This window comes from Salmo salar, chromosome ssa02 (genome assembly GCF_905237065.1).
Source record: "Salmo salar chromosome ssa02, Ssal_v3.1, whole genome shotgun sequence".
Classification (NCBI taxonomy): domain Eukaryota; kingdom Metazoa; phylum Chordata; class Actinopteri; order Salmoniformes; family Salmonidae; genus Salmo; species Salmo salar.
The window spans coordinates 75,385,366-75,407,387 of record NC_059443.1 but is presented as its reverse complement, the minus strand read 5'-3'; the positions used below and the strand labels follow the sequence as shown (position 1 = coordinate 75,407,387).

The 22,022-nt window shown below is 45.9% G+C and overlaps 1 protein-coding gene across 3 annotated transcripts; it reads right to left on the bottom strand.

Moving 5' to 3' along the window:
• Positions 1–4,025: 4,025 nt before the first annotated feature.
• On the bottom strand, positions 4,026–21,868 carry LOC106592897 (NACHT, LRR and PYD domains-containing protein 3). 3 transcript variants are annotated; one of them, XM_045710055.1, is made up of 4 exons: positions 21,624–21,868; positions 15,817–16,074; positions 13,503–15,335; positions 4,026–4,315 (listed from the first exon to the last, which is right to left on the bottom strand). In XM_045710055.1, the coding sequence occupies exons 2-4, from the start codon at positions 15,833–15,835 to the stop codon at positions 4,041–4,043; spliced, it is 2,127 nt and encodes a 708-aa protein (XP_045566011.1). In that variant the 5' UTR covers positions 15,836–16,074; positions 21,624–21,868; the 3' UTR covers positions 4,026–4,040. The 3 variants fall into 3 exon arrangements, with proteins under 3 accessions (XP_045566011.1, XP_045566001.1, XP_045566006.1); XM_045710045.1 differs by lacking the exon at positions 4,026–4,315 and having other exon boundaries at positions 12,358–15,335; XM_045710050.1 differs by lacking the exon at positions 4,026–4,315 and having other exon boundaries at positions 12,358–15,335; positions 21,724–21,868.
• Positions 21,869–22,022: the final 154 nt, after the last annotated feature.

Sequence of the window (22,022 nt, the reverse complement as noted above, 5' to 3'; positions counted from 1 at the left end):
TTGCCAATGAACATCTAAATGACTCAGAGGACAACTGGTGAAAGTGTTGTGGCCAGATGAGACCAAAATGGAGCTCTTTGACATCAACTCAACTCGCCGTGTTTGGAGGAGGAGGAATGCTGCCTATGACCCCAAGAACACCATCTCCACCGTCAAACATGGAGGTGGAAACATTATGCTTTGGGGGTGTTTTTCTGCTAAGGGGACAGGACAACTTCACCGCATCAAAGGGATGATGGACGGGGCCATGTACCATCAAATCTTGGGTGAGAACCTCCTTCCCTCAGCCAGGGCATTGAAAATGGGTCGTGGATGGGTATTCCAGCATGACAATGATCCAAAACACACGGCCAAGGCAACAAAGGAGTGGCTCAAGAAGAAGCACATTAAGGTCCTGGAGTGGCCTAGCCAGTCTCCAGACCTTAATCCCATAGAAAATCTGTGGAGGGAGCTGAAGGTTCGAGTTGCCAAACGTCAGCCTCGAAACCTTAATGACTTAATGAAGATCTGCAAAGAGGAGTGGGCCAAAATCCCTCCTAAGATGTGTGCAAACCTGGTGGCCAACTACAAGAAACGTCTGACCTCTGTGATTGCCAACAAGGGTTTTGCCACCAAGTACTAAGTCATGTTTTGCAGAGGGGTCAAATACTTATTTCCCCCATTAAAATGCTAATAATTTTATAACATTTTTGACATGCGTTTTCTGGATTTTGTTGTTGTTATTCTGTCTCTCACTGTTCAAATAAACCTACCATTAAAATTATAGACTGATCATTTCTTTGTAAGCGGGCAAACATACAAAATCAGCAGGGGATCAAATACTTTTTTCCCCCACTGTTCATTCTCTTTTACAATAAAGATCTGACCACGATAAGAGCGAGACACTGTGCAGCAAAGCAGACAATTCTTTAAATCTCAACACATAAACAGAAAAGGTAAAAGACAAATGTACAACATGGGTAGGATGTAACACGTATCAATATAACGGCTATATAGAGCTTTGAATCCCTAAAAATATGACATTTACCCTATGTAAGTTGTCTTGTCGTCCAGTCTACAACGGGCATTGTAGAGTAGACTACTTCCTGAACGTTACAGTTAACCGCAAAGTTTCATATCCTCTGGCAACTGTTCTATTCTAACAGGCTTGGTGATTGGATTCAAACAAATAGGTCTGAGCTTGTGATACAAAACTGCGTCTGTCTGTCCATCTGTCTGTCTGTCCATCTCTCTGTCTGTCTGTCTAGGTCTTAGGTCACGTTTAAATTAAGGGTTTAACATTTGCCAGGTATAATCTTTGGGATTTGACTCCTCCTTGATGTTAAGCAGGGAGAATATATTTTTGGGTGGTGGAGGTGACTCCTTCTTGATGTTAAGCAGGGAGAATATATTTTTGGATGGTGGAGGTGGAGGTCATGGTCTGGGGCTGTTTTTCATGGTTTGGGCCGCTTAATTGCAGTGAAGGGAAATGTTAACGCTACAGCATACCCCCAAACACACGCTACTTAGAGGAGGAGCCCCCCATAGCAGACAGGGAGGAGAGGAGCCCCCATAGCAGACAGGGAGGAAGAGCCCCCATAGCAGACAAGGAGGAGAGGAGCCCCCATAGCAGGCAGGGAGGAGAGGAGCCCCCCATAGCAGACAGGGAGGAGAGGAGCCCCCATATCAGACAGGGAGGAGAGGAGCCCCCATAGCAGACAGGGGAGGAGAGGAGCCTGCATAGCAGACAGGGAGGTGAGGAGCCCCCATAGCAGACAGGGAGGAGAGGAGCCCTCATAGCAGACAGGGAGGAAGAGCCCCCCATAGCAGACAGGGAGGAAGAGCCCCCCATAGCAGACAGGGAGGAGAGGAGCCCCCATAGCAGACAGGAGGGAAGAGCCCCCCCATAGCAGACAGGGGAGGAAGAGCCCCCATAGCAGACAGGGAGGAGAGGAGCCCCCCATAGCAGACAGGAGGGAAGAGCCCCCCGTAGCAGACAGGGAGGAAGAGCCCCCATAGCAGACAGGGAGGAGAGGAGCCCCCCCATAGCAGACAGGGAGGAGAGGAGCCCCCATAGCAGACAGGGAGGAAGAGCCCCCCATAGCAGACAGGGAGGAGAGGAGCCCCCCATAGCAGACAGGGAGGAGAGGAGCCCGCATAGCAGACAGGGAGGTGAGGAGCCCCCATAGCAGACAGGAAGGAGAGGAGCCCCCCATAGCAGACAGGGAGGAGAGGAGCCCGCATAGCAGACAGGAGGAGAGGAGCCCCCCATAGCAGACAGGGAGGAGAGGAGCCCGCATAGCAGACAGGGGAGGAGAGGAGCCCGCATAGCAGACAGGGAGGAAGAGCCCCCATAGCAGACAGGGAGGAAGAGCCCCCAATAGCAGACAGGGAGGTGAGGAGCCCCCATAGCAGACAGGGAGGAGAGGAGCCCCCCATAGCAGGCAGGGCGGAAGAGCCCCCCATAGCAGACAGGGAGGAGAGGAGCCCTCATAGCAGACAGGGAGGAGAGGAGCCCCCCATAGCAGACAGGGAGGAGAGGAGCCCCCATAGCAGACAGGGAGGAGAGGAGCCCTCATAGCAGACAGGGAGGAGAGGAGCCCCCATAGCAGACAGGGAGGAGAGGAGCCCCCCATAGCAGACAGGGTGGAGAGGAGCCCCAATAGCAGACAGGGACGAGAGGAGCCCCCATAGCAGACAGGGACGAGAGGAGCCCCCCATAGCAGTTGTGTGTTGTGTCAGTCTGCTGTCTGTCATGTCTTCTTGTCAAAATGGAGTCTGTCTTACAGTAACACACCTGTTCTTTGCTGTGACATCACGAATCACCAATATGATTCTAACCAACCTGCCACATTACTGTTCAGAAACTAGTATTGCTACTGTAGAGCCGACCAATCACTTCCCAGAATCAGACCTGATTGGACACTTTTTCCCCCTTTTCTTTTCACCCCCAATTTCGTGGTATCCAATTGGTAGTTACAGTCTCGTCTCATCGCTGCAACTCCCATACGGACTCGGGAGAGGCGAAGGTCAAGAGCCATGCGTCCTCCGAAACACAACCCAACCTAGCCACACTGCTTCTTGACACAATGCACATCCAACCCGGAAGCCAGCCGCACTAATGTGTCGGAGGAAACACCGTACACCTGGCGACCTGGTCAGCGTGCACTGCACCCGGCCCGCCACAGGAGTCGCTAGTGCGCGATGAGACAAGGATATCCCTGCAGGCCAAACCCTCCCTAACCCGGACGACGCTGGGTTGGATGTGCATTGTGTCAAGAAGCAGTGTGGCTAGGTTGGGTTGTCTCGTCCCACCTCAGTATCTTCAGTTTACAGTGTGGACTCATAAGCCCAGTGGAGATCCTCTCCACCCCGGTGTCTGTCAGTTTGTTGTAGCTGAGGTCCAGTTCTGTCAGACGGCTGTTCTCCGACACCAGAGATGAGCCTAACGTATCATAGCAGTCCTCTTTGAGAACGCATCCCACAAACCTAGGAATACCAACAAAAAATGTGCAATTTCCAATACAAATTATTGTATAATATATGCATATAATTCTAGGATTAAATTTCCTCACTTACTAAGAATTACTTCACAGGTGGGTTTAAACAGATCTCCCCCAATTTAGAATCATATGAATGAATGCAAAACAATAAACACTTCCAAGGTAGTAGAAGGTAAGTCAACTGCAGCCCTCCTACCACAAACTATTCTGCTTCATTTGGGTTTTAAAATGGTGCCTTATTACTTTGCAGACATTGGCCTGGACTTGGCTTGTATGTAATCATGGAATTCTTGGAAATGCTTGCAAAGCAAAGCGATGATAAATAACATCTGAACTTCCATAGCCTTCCTGCAGTGTCTAACTACCGGGACCAGTCTCCTACCACCCTCTAGTGTTGTACTGTATTTTCTCATGTTATATTCACCCAGCGCCTCCTCTGACATCAGCAGCATGTAGGTCAGCGCTGAACCCTGACCAGGGGTCAACTACCTCTCAGTCCGACTTTGAATTTCCTCCACCGGCGAGTTATTGTTCAACTCCATCAAACAGAGAAGGAGATTAATACACTGCTCCGAGGAGTACTGCTTCAAAGGTCAATAAAAAACGGGTTGCCATGGTTGCCAGGTGAGAGCTTATCCTTGATGTACTGATTGTCTTCTGGATGCTCTCTGTGTCTCCCTCTGTCTGGAGCTGTAGGCTTTTCAAGAGGATCTGATTGGACTCCAGTGAGATGCCCAGAAGGAAGCGGAGGAAGAGGTCGAGATGACCGGTCTCGCTCTTCAACGCTTCGTCCACAGCACTCCTCTGCAAGTCATGCAATGTTCTCTGAGAACCTTCAGGTTGAGGGAGGATGTCTTCCTCATCAAGAGGAACCGGTAACCTCGTATGTCTTGAAATGAACGAGGTTGACATTTTCACTTACATAAACGTAGGAAATGTAGAGTGCAGCGAAGAACTCTTGAATGGTGAGATGCACAAAGGTGTATGTCTTTGTTCTAAACATTGGGTCCTCCTCTCTGAAGATCTGTGCACATCCCTGAGAGCAAGAAGGCTTCGTTGACATCAATGCCACACTCTCTCAGATCGTCTTCAGCAACACCAGATTGCTCTTTTCCAAGTTTTGGAAGGCTAGTTTTCAAATCTTCAGAATAATCTGTACAAATCAAATCCAATGTATTGGTCACATACACGTGTTTAGCAGATGTTATTCCAGGTGTAGCGAAATGCTTGTGCTTCTAGCTCCGACAGTGTAGTAATATTTAACAAGTAATATCTAACAAGTAATATCTAACAGTTTCACAACATATACCCAAAATGCACGTAAATCTAAGTAAGGAATGGATAAGAATATATATATATATATATGTCAGAGCGGCATTGGACTAAGGTACAGTGGCATAGTATAGAATACAGTATATACATATGAAATGGGTGATGTAATATTTACACACAATTAAAGTGACTAAGATACCGTAGAATAGTACAGAGTACAGTTTACACATATGAGATGAGTAATGCAAGATACATAAACATTATTAAAGTGGCTAGTGTTTCATTTATTAAAGTGGACAGTGATTCCTAATCTATCTCTATAGGCAGCAGCCTCTGATGTGCTGTAGATGGCTGTTTAACAGTCTGATGGCTTTGAGATAGAAGCTGTTTTTCAGTCTCTTGGTCCCAGCTTTGATGCACCTGTACTGACCTTGCCTTCTGGATGATAGCGGGGTAAACAGGCAGTGGCTCGGGTTGTTGATGTCCTTGATGATCTTTTTGGCCTTCCTATGGAGGGTGGAGATTTGCCACCGGTAATGCGTTGGGCAGACTGCACCACCCTCTGGAGAGCTTTGCAGTTGTGGGCGGTGTTGTTGCCGTATCAGGCGGTGATACAGCCCGACAGGATGCTCTCAATTGTGCATCTGTAAAAGTTTTTGAGAGTTTTAGGTGTTAAGACAATTTCTTTAGCCTCCTGAGGTTGAAGAGACGCTGTTGCCCCTTCTTCACCACACTGTCTCTGTGGGTGGACCCTTTCAGTTTGTCAGTGATGTGTATGCCGAGGAACTTGAAGCTTTCCACCTTCTCCACTGCGGTCCCAACGATGTGGACAGGGAGGTGCTCCCTCTGCTGTTTCCTGAAGTCCACGATCATCTGCTTAGTTTTGTTGACGTTGAGTGAGATGTTATGTTCCTGGCACCACACTCCCAGAGCCCTCACCTCCTCCCTGTAGGCTGTCTCATCGTTGTTGGTAATCAAGCCTACTACTGTTGTGTCGTCTGCAAACTTAATGATTGAATTTGAGGGGTGCTTGGCCACGCAGTCACGGGTGAACAGGGAGTACAGGAGAGGGCTGAGCACACACCCTTGTGGGGCCCCAGGGTTAAGGATCAGCGAAGAAGTGTTGTTTCCTCCTTCACCACCTGGGGGCAACCCGTCAGGAAGTCCAGGACCCAGTTGTACAGGGCGAGGTTCAGACCCATGGCCTCGTGCTTGATGATGAGCTTGGAGGGTACTATGGTGTTGAATGCTGAGCTATAGTCAATGAACAGCATTCTTACATAGGTATTCCTCTTGTCCAGATGGGACAGAGCAGTGTGCAGTGTGGTGGTGATTGCATCGTCTGTGGATCTATTGGGCGGTAAGCAAATTGAAGTGGGTCTCGGGTGGCAGGTAAGGTGGAGGTGATATGATCCTTGACTAGTCTCTCAAAGCACTTCATGATGACAGAGGTGAGTGCAACGGGCGATAGTCATTTAGTTCAATTACCTTTGCTTTCTTAGGTACAGGGACAATGGTGGCCATCTTGAAGCATGTGGGGACAACAGACTGACCGATAACAAAGTGACAGATTACGAGGATCTGATTCATTTTTCTCGTGATACTTCTTGTTCTTCATGTTTGTCAGAGTGAGAAGGAAGCGAATGTACATCTCAGTCAGAGTTTTAGGGACTTCTTCAGAACATGTTCCTAAGAACCATGGCAGTAATCCAACAGAAGACTGGAATGTGACACATGATGAAGAGACTCCTCTATGTCTTCATGTGTGAGATGATTTTGCTGGACAGGTTTTCATCATCACTGAATCTCTTCTTGAAGTATTCTTCTTTCTGTGGGTCTTTCAGATTCCCCTTGATGAGGTTTGTCAGCAGCACGTCCACTGATGTTGTGTTGGTTACATTAGACAACCTCTTGTTGTCATGGAAATCCAGTGGAAGTTGACTTTCATCCAGACCATCCAAGATGAACATGACTTTACCGTCGACCACCTTCTTTGTGTCCTTCATATTTAAAAGTTCAGGGTGGAAGTCACTCAGGAGCTCCAACAGACTGTACTGGTTAACTTGTTTCGATTCAAGTCCCCGAATGGAAGGGTGAAGACTATCTACATCCTGATTGGCTTTTCCTTCTGCCCAGTCAAGGATGAACTTCTGCACTGAGACTGATTCTCCGATGCCAGCGATACCCTTCGTCAGCACAGTTCTGACGGATGCCTCTTGTTGGAATATGGATTTGAAGATGTCATTGCAGTGATTGCATAGTCTTGAAATGCTGTGGTCCGAGCTGTATCTTCAATCTGCCGAACCTCATGCTCTTTATTAACCCCTTCACTCTCCCCAGCTGTGATGTAGAGCTCTGTGTATATCTTGTCAAGCAATGTTGGATTCCCCAGCTGTGATATAGAGTTCTGTATAGATCTTGTTGAGCAATGTTGGATTCCCCAGCTGTGATATCGAGTTCTGTATAGATCTTGTTGAGCAATGTTGGATTCCCCAGCTGTGATATCGAGTTCTGTATAGATCTTGTTGAGCAATGTCGGATTCCCCAGCTGTGTTATAGAGTTCTGTATAGATCTTGTTGAGCAATGTTGGATTCCCCAGCTGTGATATCGAGTTCTGTATAGATCTTGTTGAGCAATGTCGGATTCCCCAATTGTGTTATAGAGTTCTGTATAGATCTTGTTGAGCAATGTTGGATTCCCCAGCTGTGATATAGAGTTCTGTATAGATCTCGTTGAGCAATGTTGGATTTCCACGTTTTGCAATGCTCTCAAAGATGTTCCCAAACCTCTTCCTCATGTTGGACTTGAGGTTGTTTTTCAGTCCATGCAGGTCTACTTCTAATGAGAAAAAATATAGAGATATTGAGTGGTTTGTTAGTCCGAGTGGGCCGTTTTAGTGTCTGTTATATGTCACTATGGGCGTTTTCACACAAAGTTAGTTTGCTATAGTTCTAATCAGAGTTTGTTTATTTGCAACATTGTATGTTTTTCATATGGTCTGGTTGGTTTCACATTGCCAAATGCCAAACGAATGAAAGTGCCCAAACTAAACCATGTGTTCTTCATGCTGGTTGACTCATCCTGGGTTGTTTTTGTACAGTATGTAACCTAGTACTCCCAATGTAGAGGATGCTACGTAGCCTAAACATTTGAAGATTAAAATGTGTGACTTCTTTACAAGGTCAATTCATGATATTAGCATAATAAATTCACTTTAAATAGGATAAAGTTTAGGACACCGCTGTGTTTTAAATGTCGCAAAACACAAACGAAAAGTGAACTATAATGGAGATTAAAATTCTGTGTTTTTTAGCAGCGCTGTATCTGTTCATCTCAAATAAGTACAGAGGTTTGACTCACTGAAATTGACTCAATGTGTTTCTCTATTTCTTTTGAGAATGTACACATTTCTGTGTGACTCACCAGTAGCTGGATGACTTGTCTCTGTAGAGAGAGACGGAAACAGTCAAGCTCTTAATAAAAGCTCTTATTTATCCTCGTAAATATCTTTATAATCTTCGTTCATAAAATAAAAAACTGAGATATAAAGTTTCTCAGCAGCAGCATTTGAACTCATAGTGATATTAATGTTAACTCAAGGTCCTGAATAAGGTGCATGTTTATAACTGTTTCAGCATAGAAAGTGACAGAATTACAGATAAGAAAGGCACTGGTTTACTGTATGTATCTTAGCTTTTGACATAAAAGTAACCTTTCAGACACAGGTAACTAAAAAATTGCATTGCCTCGCTTTGAGCTCAAATCAAATATATATATATATATATATATATATCTTGTTTCCTACTAAGAGGGGTAGTAGTCCTACTCTCAACAGAGTTTTGTGCAACATGTCTGCCTGGCCTTATCTTAGGAGGCTTGTCATTACCTTCACTTCCAGGTTAAACGCAGAGTATGTAGTATTGGTAAGGGTCGTTGGACTTTTTAATTATGTGACATAAAGGTTAGAAAAGATCTCGATGGATATTTTATGCCCTTCCCAAAACTACATACTCAAGCTTTAGTAAGGGTTGCCTACTCAAGTTGAGTAAATGCCAGACATTTCCAAACATCCAAAGTAGCATTACTTCCTCAACAATGTGTCCATTTCAGTTAATACTGAATCATTTTCAAACACTTAAGGTATAAAACACAAGAAAAGAGTCTACCCCGGTGACAAACCAAACTTACTTGAGCAGTTCACAATTGACTAAAATAAATGAAATGTTTGCCCAGGAAGAACTAGCCTATAGTTGTTAAAAGTCCATTATCTTCCTGAGCAGAGTACAGACGTACATTAATTGTGTCTCTTCTTCTCCACTACTTTGTGTTTTCTTGCTGATGACCTCTGCTGTGGCGATCATTGAGCCAGTGGATGGATTGAGTCCAGCAAAACATCTGTGAAAACAAAGAGCACATCCAAGCAACATTTTAGAAAGATGATTATGTCCCCTGATGTCTTCAATAGTGTCTGAAGTGCTCTGCATTACCTCTGTACATTGTCCCCAGTTCAAATAATTCCTTCGCATTATGTGTTTAAGCTCTCACAAAGGAGCCTTTCAAATGTATCAACATATCTTGATGCAATGAACCTGCCAAACCAAGCTGTGATACAAAACGCCTCAGTTTAAAGTCCCTCCCCCCAATGGCATTCTCCCCAGGAAGAAGCATCTTTTTGTTTACCTTTGGATGAACTCTAAGTTGCGTGAAGCCTCCTCCTCTGTACTGCAGATTGAAGGTGTAGAATGAGGCAAAGAGAAAGCTACCAGTGCTGCCACAAAGTTGGAGTGGGCCGACATCATGACCCTCTTCTCCATGCTTATCATCCATTTGGCAGCAGCCATTGTGTCACCTGAAATCAGATCACATTTATGTTTCACAATTACCTCTGTGAAACATTGCTATTGTAAGGCCCTGTCTAAAAACAATTACTCACACAGAAAGTCTTATTGGATATACTACCTTGAACAATCAGTCTTGGTGAGTCCGGAAGGGGAATTGATCCCTCCACATCTGTGGCTGACACCTGAAAGATATAAAACAACTAAAAAAAAAATAAAAAAAAAATGTAATACTATAACTTTCAATTCACATATTTTGAACATTTGGCACATCATCATTTTAAACTTCTAAAATACAAAGACAATTCTTATCTTATGCATAAGATGCAGATGAATATAAAACTCACATCGGCCTGTAGGAGTGCATCCGCCCTTCCTTTGAAATGGACCATTAGCAGGAGGACAACACAAGGCCAACTGCATTCCCTCCACCCTTTTCAAACCTTGTGTGTGAAAAGGTATGGCCACTTACTCCTCAGCTCGGCTATCTTAAGTGCTGGGCTAGCGTTGATGGCACAGCGCTGTAAGTAAAATGTTGCTTGCATGAGCTGCGAGAGTTGTCCTCTGTCACCTCCTGTTGGCCCTTCTCTGGAATAAAGCTGCTCCATTTCCTTACGCTTTGCCTCCAAAGTTTCTTCCGTTTCTTCTGTGGGAAAGTCAGGTTGCCATCTTACACAGCCGTATTTGTCAGTTGGCCCTCTCACACTGACTACAGTCGATGAGCCTGAGAGTGTTTCTCTTTCTTAGCCGTACTAAATCAAATATCAAATCAAATTTTATAGGTCACATACACACGGTTAGCAGATGTTAATGCGAGTGTAGCGAAATGCTTGTGCTTCTAGTTCCGACAGTGCAGTAATATCTAACAAGTAATCTAACAATTCCCCAACAACTACCTATATGGATGAGCAATGGCCGATCAGCATAGGCAAGGTGCAGTAGATGGTATAAAATACAGTACCGTAATTTCCGGACTATTAAGAGCACCTGAATATAAGCCGCAACCACTGAATTTAAAAAAGAATATTATTTTGAACATAAGCCGCACATGTCTATAAGCCGCAGGTGCCTACCGGTACATTGAAACAAATTAACTTTACACAGGCTTTAACGAAACACGGCTTGTAACAAAATTAAATAGGCTTTAACGAAACACGGCTTGTAACAAAAAATAAAAAATTATCAGTAAGCTTTAGTTGTCTTTTTGCACTAAGTCAATTCCTCACGCTGCTGTTTCCAACATCTTATCATCGATTCATTAAGAACAAGCTCCCGTGCAGCAGCTCTATTTTCTTTTCCAACAGCCAGATCAATCGCCTTCAACTTGAAAGCTGCATCATATGCATTTCTCTGTGTCTTTGCCATGATGAGGGTGACAAAATGACTACCGTATTCAGAATGATGGGAAGTTTGAGAGCGCTCGATTTAATCTAAACAGTAAACAAAAAAGTTGTTTGACCTTAACCAGTTCGGCAATTTCATTGGTCTAATGAAAGCTTCATGCCGCCAAAAAACTGAGTACGTCACAGAATGTGTTTTTAAAAGAATTTAAAAAATTGAAAGCGGGAAAAATCCATATATTAGCCGCGTCATTGTTTAAGCCGCGGGGTTCAAAGCGTGGGAAAAAAGTTGCGGCTTATAGTCCGGAATTTACGGTACATACATTTGATATGAGTAATGTAAGATATGTAAACATTGTTATAGTGGCATTATTTAAAGTGGCATTGTTTAAAGTGACTAGTGATCCATTTATTAAGAGGTTAATTGTCACAGGTGTCAAATGGAGTAGACCAAGGCGCAGCGTGTTTAGTGCTCATCTCAAAGTTTAATGAAGAAATAGAACACTTTACAAAAGAAGCAAAATGACAGCCAACAGTTCCGTCAGGTTTCCAAACTACTAAACGAAAAACAACTACCCACACCCACACATGAAAAACAGGCTGCCTAAGTATGGCTTCCAATCAGAGACAACGATAGACAGCTGTCTCTGATTGGAAACCATACCTGGCCGAAACATAGAAATAGAAATCTAGAAAAACCCCACATAGAAACAGAAAACCCCAAATCACCCAAAACAACCACATGTCACACCCTGACCACTCCATAAAGGAAAAATGACCTCTTACCAGGGTCAGGACGTGACAGTACCCCCCCCCAAACAAAAACCCAACAAAAACAATCCCAAACACAAAGGGAGGGCAGGGAGGGTGACAAACTTCTATGGCGGCTCATGTGCTACACCCAGAACCTCCCTCTCCCTCCGATCCTCCAGCAACGGAGGTGGCTCCGGATCAGGGCGTAACCCCCGTTCCGCCCGCAGATCCCTCCGCTTCTGTACCACCGACCTGTGGATTATTAGAGGAATCGGACTGTAGATCAATACCGTAGGCTCTGCGCTGCCAACCACCGCTGGAGGTTCCGACCTACAGGCCGCCGCTGGAGGATGCGGGCTGCAGTCCGCCGCTGAAGGCTCTGGGCTGCAGGCCGCTGCTGAAGGCTCCGGGCTGCAGGCCGCTGCTGGAGGCTCCGGACTAGGGAGCGTCGCTGGAGGCTCCGGACTGGGGAGCGTCGCTGGAGGCTCCAGACTGGGGAGCGTCGCTGGAGGCTCCGGGCTGGGGAACGTCGCTGGAGGCTCCGGGCTGGGGAACGTCGCTGGAGGCTCCGGGCTGGGGAACGTCGCTGGAGGCTCCGGGCTGGGGAACGTCGCTGGAGGCTCCGGGCTGAAGAGCGTCGCTGGAGGCTCCGGGCTGAAGAGCGTCGCTGGAGGCTCCGGGCTGAGGAGCGTCGCTGGAGGCTCCGGGCTGTGGAGGCACACTGGAGGAAGAGTGCGAGGAGCAGGCACAGGACGTACTGGGCCATGGAGGCGCACTGGAGGTCTGGAGCTTGGGGCTGACACACCCCGTCCTGGCTGGATGGTTCTTCTCGCCCAGCACGGGCAGAGCGCAGGTACAGGACGAACTGTGCTGCGCTGGTGAATGGGGGGTACCGTGCGTAGAGCAGGCGCAGGATAACCTGGGCCGAAGAGACGCACTGGAGACCAGATACGCTGAGCCGGCGCACTTCTTCTTGGCTGACGGCCCACTCTCGCACGGTAACTGTGAGGAGGTTGTACCGAGCGCACCGGGCTGTGAGTGCACATGGACGAAACAGTGCGCATCACCGCATAGCACGGTGCTTGTTCAGTTACTTGATCCCCACTGTAAGCACGGGGAGTTGGCTCAGGTCTTACAACCGCCTTAGCCAATCTACCCGTGTGCCCCCCCAATTTTTTTTTTTGCCGCTGCCTCTCGGTCTCCTGTTGCCTTCCTAGCCGCTCCTCCCAGTATTGCCGTTCCACCATCGCTGCCTCTATCTCCTCCGGCGGGCGGCGATACGCTCCCGGCCTTGTCCACGGTCCTGCCCCATCTAGGATCTCCTCCCAGGTCCATGACTCCAGATACTCCCTATCCTGCTTAGTCCCGCTCCTCCTCCTGGAGAAACAGAAAACCCAAAACCTCCCCCACATAGAAACAGAAAACCCAAAACCACCCAAAACAACCACCTGTCATGCCCTGACCACTCTACTAAGGAAAATGGCCTCTTACCAGGGTCAGGACGTGACATTAATTTAATTCACAAACGAGGTATCGTTCAACTCAATCAAACAGCGAAAGAGATTGATGCACCTCTCTGGGGAGGGATATTGTCTTTGTTTTTTGTCTGAAAGTCTATCTTTGATGTACTGGATGGTCTTCTGGATGCTCTCTGTGTCTCCCTCTGTCTGGAGCTGTAGGCTTTTCAAGAGGATCTGATTGGACTTCAGTGAGATGCCCAGAAGGAAGCGGAGGAAGAGGTCGAGATGACCGGTCTCGCTCTTCAACGCTTCGTCCACAGCACTCCTCTGCAAGTCATGCAATGTTCTCTGAGAACCTTCAGGTTGAGGCCTGTAGTCTTCATCCTCGCTCCAGCTATCATCCCTGTAGCCCTCATCACTGTAGCCCTCATCACTGTAGTCATCATCCCTGTAGTCATCATCCCTGAAGTCATCATCCCTGCAGTCATCATCCCTGCAGTCATCATCCCTGAAGTCATCATCCCTGAAGTCATCATCCCTGTAGTCATCATCCCTGTAGTCATCATCCCTGTAGTCATCATCCCTGTAGTCATCATCCCTGTAGCCATCCTCCCTGTAGCCATCATCCCTGTAGCCATCATCCCTGTAGTCATCCTCCCTGTAGTCATCATCCCTGTAGTCATCATCCCGGTAGTCATCCTCCCGGTAGTCATCATCCCTGTAGTCATCATCCCTGTAGTCATCATCCCTGTAGTCATCCTCCCTGTAGCCATCATCCCTGCAGTCATCCTCCCCGTCTCCAAAATATGTGTCTCCAGAATCACTGTCATTTGTTCTTGGTAGCTCTTGGTAGTCTCTTAAACGAAATGGGTTGACATTTTCACTGGCATATGAGAAAGCAACATAGAGTGCTGCGAAGAACTCTTGAATGGTGAGATGCACAAAGCTGTACATCTTTGCTTGAAACATAGGGTCCTCTCCTCTGAAGATCTCTGTGCCCATCCCTGAGAGCAAGAAGGCTTCGTTGACATCAATGCCACACTCTCTCAAATAGTCTTCAGAAAACACCCGATTGCTCTTTTCCAGGTTTTGGAAGGCTAGTTTTCCAAGTTTCAGAATGATCTGTACGTCAGACTCTGACAGATTACGAGGATCTGGTTGGTTTTCCCCATGGTACTTCTTGTTCTTCATGTTTGTCACTGTGAGTAGGAAGCGAATGTAAATCTCAGTCAGAGGGACTTTTCCATGGTCATTTTCGCTCAACATTTTCCCAAAAACCATGGCAGTAATCCAACAGAAGACCGGTATGTGGCACATGATGTGGAGGATTTTTGATGTCTTTATGTGGGAGATGATTTTGCTGGCCAGGTTCTCATCATCACTGAATCTCTTCTTGAAGTATTCTTCTTTCTGTGTGTCGTTGAATCCTCGAACTTCAGTGACACGGTCAAAACAGTCAGAGGGTATCTTATCAACTGCTGCTGGTCGGGAGGTTATCCAGAGGAGAGCAGAAGGAAGCAGATTCCCCTTGATGAGGTTTGTCAGCAGCACGTCCACTGATGTTGTCTTGGTTACATTAGACAACCTCTTGTTGTTATGGAAACACAGTGGAAGTTGGCTTTCATCGAGGCCATCAAAGATGATCACAACTTTACCGTCAACCACCTTCTTCGCATCCTTCATATCTGTTAGTTCAGGGTGGAAGTCACTCAGGAGTTCCAAGAGATTGCAGTCATCTTTGATCAAATTCAAGTCCCTAAATGGAAGTGTGAAGACAAAATCTACATCCTGATTGGCTATTCCTACTGCCCAGTCAAGGATGAACTTCTGCACTGAGACTGTTTTTCCGATGCCAGCGATGCCCTTTGTCAGCACAGTTCTGATGGGTACCTCTTGTTTGGATTGGGATTTGTCATTATGTTCCTCTGTCTTAGGGTCTAAAGATCTAAACATGTCATTGCAGTTGATTGCATCGTCTTGAAATGCTTTGGTCTGAGCCGTATCTTCAATCTGCCATACCTCATGCTCCTTATTAACCCCTTCACTCTCCCCAGCTGTGATGTAGAGCTCTGTGTAGATCTTGTCAAGCAATGTTGGGTTTCCCCGTTTTCCAAGCCCCTCAAAGATGCTCCCAAACTTCTTCTTCATGTTGGACTTGTGTTTGTCCTTGACTTTTGGCAGCTCTTCATCTAATGAGGAAAGAAAATTGATAGTGTCGTTGGATGTATAAAGTATATTTTATCTGCAGTATTCAGTAACGTAACAAACACTACCTTCAGTTACTGGTTTCAAAGTCCAATTTCCTTTATGGGTGTACTTTATGAGTGTTGTGTGTGTGTGTGTGTGTGTGTGTGTGTGTGTGTGTGTGTGTGTGTGTGTGTGTGTGTGTGTGTGTGTGTGTGTGTGTGTTAGTGTTAGTCTACAATTGGTACATCCATTTCTGGACTTTAAAATGAATTATATACTGTATATCCATTGATTCTTAAAGAATACAACTTACAAATACCTCATGAGCTTAGTTGAACTGTCGTACCCTTTCAGAACACAAAATATAAGCTTAATAGTATTGTATTATTTGACAGGGACACTGCATTTTAACTAATCAAAATTTTGTAATAATTGGGCTTGTTTTTGTTGAGCTACAAAAATAACAATAAAGAATTGTCTTACCAGCACCATGCAAAGCCATAGTAACACTGATGTGTTAATAAACTGAACCTGCAACACTGCAGCCAACAAGTTGGGGTGCAGCGACAACAGAACCACCCTGAGCCATAATGAAGGACAGTGGATGAGCAGGTTGAGCCATGATGGAGGACGGTGTAGGGGCAGGTTGAGACGTAATGGAGGACGAAGGACAAGAATGCTGGGCTGGAGCGAGAGACTGAGGAGTCTGATCCATGATATCAGACAGTCAGTGTCCTCCCCCTGAGAGAGACAGAGAGACAACATAAGGAGTAAGTTTAACAACAAAAACATAAACATTTGAGTATGCTAATAGGTCCTTAGCTTATTGGTTATGACAAGGTAAGATAATTGTAAATATTTCTTTATTTATGTCCTATATTCCATTAGTTGAAATGACTTGAAATCTTACAGACTGTGGCTAGTGGCTTTATCATAACACACAGGGACCTGCAGTACAGGCTAGTGGCTTTATCATAACACACAGGGACCTGCAGTACAGGCTAGTGGCTTTATCATAACACAGGGACCTGCAGTACAGGCTAGTGGCTTTATCATAACACACAGGGACCTGCAGTACAGGCTAGTGGCTTTATCATCATGGTTTTCTAGACTCGGTCCTAGGGACCCAAAGGGGTGCACGTTTTTCCCCTCGCAAAAGGCTCCTGAACATCTTCTGCCCTCAAGCCATTAGACTGCTGAACAGTTAAAAATGGCGCCGGAAGAAATGGCAGCAGTTTTACGGGCGCCCAACCAATTGTGCTATTATGTGGGATTTTTTCACGTTATTTGTAACTTAATTTGTACATAATGTTTCTGTATCTTATGGCAAAAAAAGAGCTTCTGGATATCAGGACAACGATCACTCACCTCGGATTAGACTAAGATTTTTTCAACAACAAACAAGACGCACAAGACATTCTCCAAACACCTGGCAGGGCTGACATCCCCGTTATTTGCAAGAGGAAGCGACGCAGGTACAGAGGACAAAGAGCCGGATGCCTGGTCAGGACCCGGAAAAGGCGAGTGGGAAAGCTGCCGTTACCGTCAATACTACTCGCCAATGTGCAATCATTGGACAATAAACTAGACGAGGTACGATCACGAATATCCTACCAACGGGACATCAAAAACTGTAATGTCCTATGTTTCACGGAATCGTGGCTGAATGAACGACATGGATATTCAGCTAGCGGGATACACGCTGCACCGGCAAGATAGAACAGCACACTCCGGTAAGACGGGGGCGGTCTGTGTCATATTTGTAAACAACAGCTGGTGCACAAAATCTAAGGAAGTCTTTAGATTTTGCTCGCCTGAAGAGTATATTGTGATAAATTGCAGGCCACACTACTTGCCTAGAGAGTTTTCAGCTATACTTTTCGTGGCTGTTTATTTACCACCACAGACAGATGCTGGCACTAAGACCGCACTCAGTCAGCTGTATAAGGAAATAAGCAAACAGGAAACCACTCACCCAGAGGCGGCTGTCCTAGTGGCCGGAGACTTTAATGCAGGGAAACTTAAATCAATTCTACCAAATTTCCATCAACATGTTAAATGTGCAACCAGAGAAGAAAAAAATCTAGATCAGCTATACTCCACACACAGAGACGCATACAAAGCTCTCCCTCGCCCTCCATTTGGTAAATCCGACCACAACTCTATCCTCCTGATTCCTGCTTACAAGCAAAAATTAAAGCAGGAAGCACCAGTGACTCGTTCTATAAAAAAGTGGTCAGATGAAGCAGATGCTAAACTACAGGACTGTTTTGCTATCACAGACTGGAACATGTTCCTGGATTCTTCCGATGGTATTGAGGAGTACACCATATCAGTCACTGGCTTTATCAATAAGTGCATCGAGGACGTCGTCCCCACAGTGACTGTACGTACATACCCCAACCAGAAGCCATGGATTACAGGCAATATTCGCACTAAGCTAAAGGGTAGAGCTGCCGCTTTCAAGGTGTGGGACTCTAACCCGGAAGCTTACAAGAAATCCTACTATGCCCTGCGACGAACCATCAAACTGGCAAAGCGTCAATACAGGGCTAAGATTGAATCATACTACACCAGCTCCGATGCTCGTCTTATGTGGCAGGGCTTACAAACTATTACAGACTACAAAGGGAAGCACAGCCGCAAGCTGCCCAGTGACACGAGCCTACCAGATGAGCTAAATCACTTCTATGCTTGCTTCGAGGCAAGCAACACTGAGGCATGCATGAGAGCATTAGTTCCAGACGACTGTGTGATCACGCTCTCCGTAGCCGACGTGAGTAAGACATTTAAACAGTGAGGGTAGGTAGCAACACATCTGCCATGCTGATCCTCAACACTGGAGTTCCCCAGGGGTGCGTGCTCAGTCCCCTCCTGTACTCCCTGTTCACCCACGACTGCATGGCCAGGCATGACCCCAACACCATCATTAAGTTTGCAGACGACACAACAGTGGTAGGCCTGATCACCGACAATGACGAGACAGCCTATAGGGAGGAAGTCAGAGACCTGGCCGGGTGGTGCCAGAATAACAACCTATCCCTCAACGTAACCAAGACTAAGGAGATGATTGTGGACTACAGGAAAAGCTGGACCAAGCACGCCCCCATTCTCGTCAACAGGGCTGTAGTGGAGCAGGTTGAGAGCTTCAAGTTCCTTGGTGTCCACATCAACAACAAACTGGAATGGTCCAAACACACCAAAACAGTTGTGAAGAGGGCACAACAAAGCCTATTCCCCCTCAGGAAACTAAAAAGATTTGGCATGGGTCCTGAGATCCTCAAAAGGTTCTACAGCTGCAACATCGAGAGCATCCTGACTGGTTGCATCACTGGCTGGTATGGCAATTGCTCGGCCTCTGACCGCAAGGCACTACAGAGGGTAGTGCGTACGGCCCAGTACATCACTGGGGCTAAGCTGCCTGCCATCCAGGACCTCTACACCAGGTGGTATCAGAAGAAGGCCCTAAAAATTGTCAAAGACCCCAGCCACCACAGTCATAGACCGCACGGCAAGCGGTACTGGAGTGCCAAGTCTAGGACAAAAAGGCGTCTCAACAGTTTTTACCCCCAAGCCATAAGACTCCTGAACAGGTAATCAAATGGCTACCCGGACTATGTGCATTGTGTGCCCCCCCCCAACCCCTTTTTACGCTGCTGCTACTCTCTGTTTATCAACCCCTCTTTTACGCTACTGCTACTCTCTGTTCATTATCTAAGCATAGTCACTTTAACCATATCTACATGTACATACTACCTCAATCAGCCTGACTAACTGGTGTCTGTATGTAGCCTCGCTACTTTTATAGCCTCACTACTGTATATAGCCTGTCTTTTTTCTGTTGTTTTATTTCTTTACCTACCTATTGTTCACCTAATACCTTTTTTGCACTATTGGTTAGAGCCTGTAAGTAAACATTTCACTGTAAGGTCTACACCTGTTGTATTCAGCGCACGTGACAAATAAACTTTGATTTGATAATCAAATGGCTACCCTGACTATTTGCATTGACCCCCTTTTTATTTGCACTGACTCTCTTGCACCGGATCTATGATCACTGACTAGACTCTACCCACACGCTGATTGGACTCTACCCACACGCTGACTGGACTCTACCCACACGCTGACTGGACTCTACCCACACGCTGACTGGACTCTACCCACACGCTGACTGGACTCTACCCACACATTGATCTACCCACACACTGACTGGACTCTACCCACACATTGATCTACCCACACACTGACTGGACTCTACCCACACACTGACTGGACTCTACCCACACGCTGACACGCTGACTGGACTCTACCCACACGCTGACTGGACTCTACCCACACGCTGACACGCTGACACGCTGACTGAAACCATATTTGTTTAAGCAAGTCAGCCATATCAGCTACCTACATGTACATAGTACCACAATTACCTCAACGACCTCATACCTGCCCCTACCTACATGTACATAGTACCTCAATTACCTATGTTTTTATGTTTTTTTAAAAGGCAGTAAATGAGGCTGAATGAACTGTTTCGCTGCCAGACAAGGCTCAGCTGACAGCCAGGTGTAGCAGTGGTAAGGTGTTGGGACTGCTGTTGAGACTCTGCTGTTGGGACAGCTTTATGTAGGCCGTAACAGTTTGTGGGCACCGTTTGTCACCGTTATAGTGCAATTAATGTATTGTTTAGTGTTGTGTAGTGGTTTTACTGACATGCATCCCAAATATTTAGTTTTTTTGCCCCACAAAGATTTACATGCTAAAATCGCCACTGTCCACAACAAGTCAGTTTGATCGGGGGAAATGCGCATATTGTTTTTATGCAGATATTACAATATTCACATTAAAATCTGTCGCCAATTTGATGGAAACCTAGTTTATGTTTCCATTAACTTGTCCAGCGATTTTTTTTGTCAACATTTACAAAGTTTGCATAGAAAACAAATTCGACAATTGCCTGCTAGGGTGCGTCTCCAATTAACTATCTTGTCTAAATAAAAATAGCTTTGCGTAATGACATAATAAAATGAGCATTAATGAATTGGCGATAGTCTGTATGCCCTCACACCTATCTGTTTAATGTCTCAGGTAGCCTGTCTGCCCTCCCACCTATCTGTTTCATGTCTCAGGTAGCCTGTCTGCCCTCCCACCTATCTGTTTCATGTCTCAGGTAGCCTGTCTGCCCTCCCACCTATCTGTTTCATGTCTCAGGTAGCCTGTCTGCCCTCCCACCTATCTGTTTCATGTCTCAGGTAGCCTGTCTGCCCTCCCACCTATCTGTTTCATGTCTCAGGTAGCCTGTCTGCCCTCCCACCTATCTGTTTCATGTCTAAGGTAGCCTGTCTGCCCTCCCACCTATCTGTTTCATGTCTCAGGTAGCCTGTCTGCCCTCCCACCTATCTGTTTAATGTCTCAGGTAGCCTGTCTGCCCTCCCAACTATCTGTTTCATGTCTCAGGTAGCCTGTCTGCCCTCCCACCTATCTGTTTCATGTCTCAGGTAGCCTGTCTGCCCTCCAAACTATCTGTTTCATGTCTCAGGTAGCCTGTCTGCCCTCACAACTATCTGTTTCATGTCTCAGGTAGCCTGTCTGCCCTCCCACCTATCTGTTTCATGTCTCAGGTAGCCTGTCTGCCCTCACAACTATCTGTTTCATGTCTCAGGTAGCCTGTCTGCCCTCCCAACTATCTGTTTCATGTCTCAGGTAGCTCGCGAAAGCCAGCATGGATAGAATGCAATAATTGACTAATATTTGCCATATTCTAATAATTATTATGTGCCAACGTATCGCCACGGTGCCATGGTGAAACGTGCACTCCAGTAAATCTTGAATAATTGAATGGTGAAACTTGCCAACCAACCAGTAAAGCAAAGCGAAGCATTTCAGGCATTCTTTAAAGTCAGGACAATCCTTGTCCTGCAAATAAATATTATTTTTCATAGTTGGAAGTGGAGCTTATAGTCACGTGATGACATCACGTGCCCTACGTACCTACAAAAGTAGCCTATTCGGTAATTATCATTTATTCAAGAAACATCGTTTCCATCATAATTTGTCACAATAAAGAAAGTCCGAGACAAAAGAAAAATCCACACCTGTCGATCTTTTGAAAACGTCTCATATATCTGCCGTTTCCATTACACATGACGCAATGATTATAATTTTTTTGTCCGACATTGCTTTTGTCGATAGTCCATATAAACCTGCCTAGAGAAGAGATACACTGTATACATTATGGCATAAGTAGACTAAGTCTGTCCTCCTACATAAAGATGAAGAAAAAAAAGATTCACCTGATAATTGTTTCTTCGTCTGGCATTCTTTTAGTTTTAGTTTTTACTTCCTTGTTGAGCGCTATTTGAGAATTTTGAAATAAACGTCAAAGTTACTTACTCTTTTTGGGACATTAACCGATAATAGCCTCGTTCTCGTATTTGTCTATAGCCTATTTAAATAGGTCAACAATAGCCCTATCCATGACGTTAATGAATATAATAGACCCTTGAAGAAGAATAATTGGAAACGGGCTATGCCTAGGCTGGGCTAGTCAGTATATCATAAGAACCCGCCCCTTCTCTGTTACTGCGTCTCGTTCTCATGTGCGATTGGTCGCTGGACTATGGGGGGTGATTCATGCCAGAATTAAGCCTCGTGAAGCTACTGATCCCTCTCACCAAGTCACCTAAAGTCTT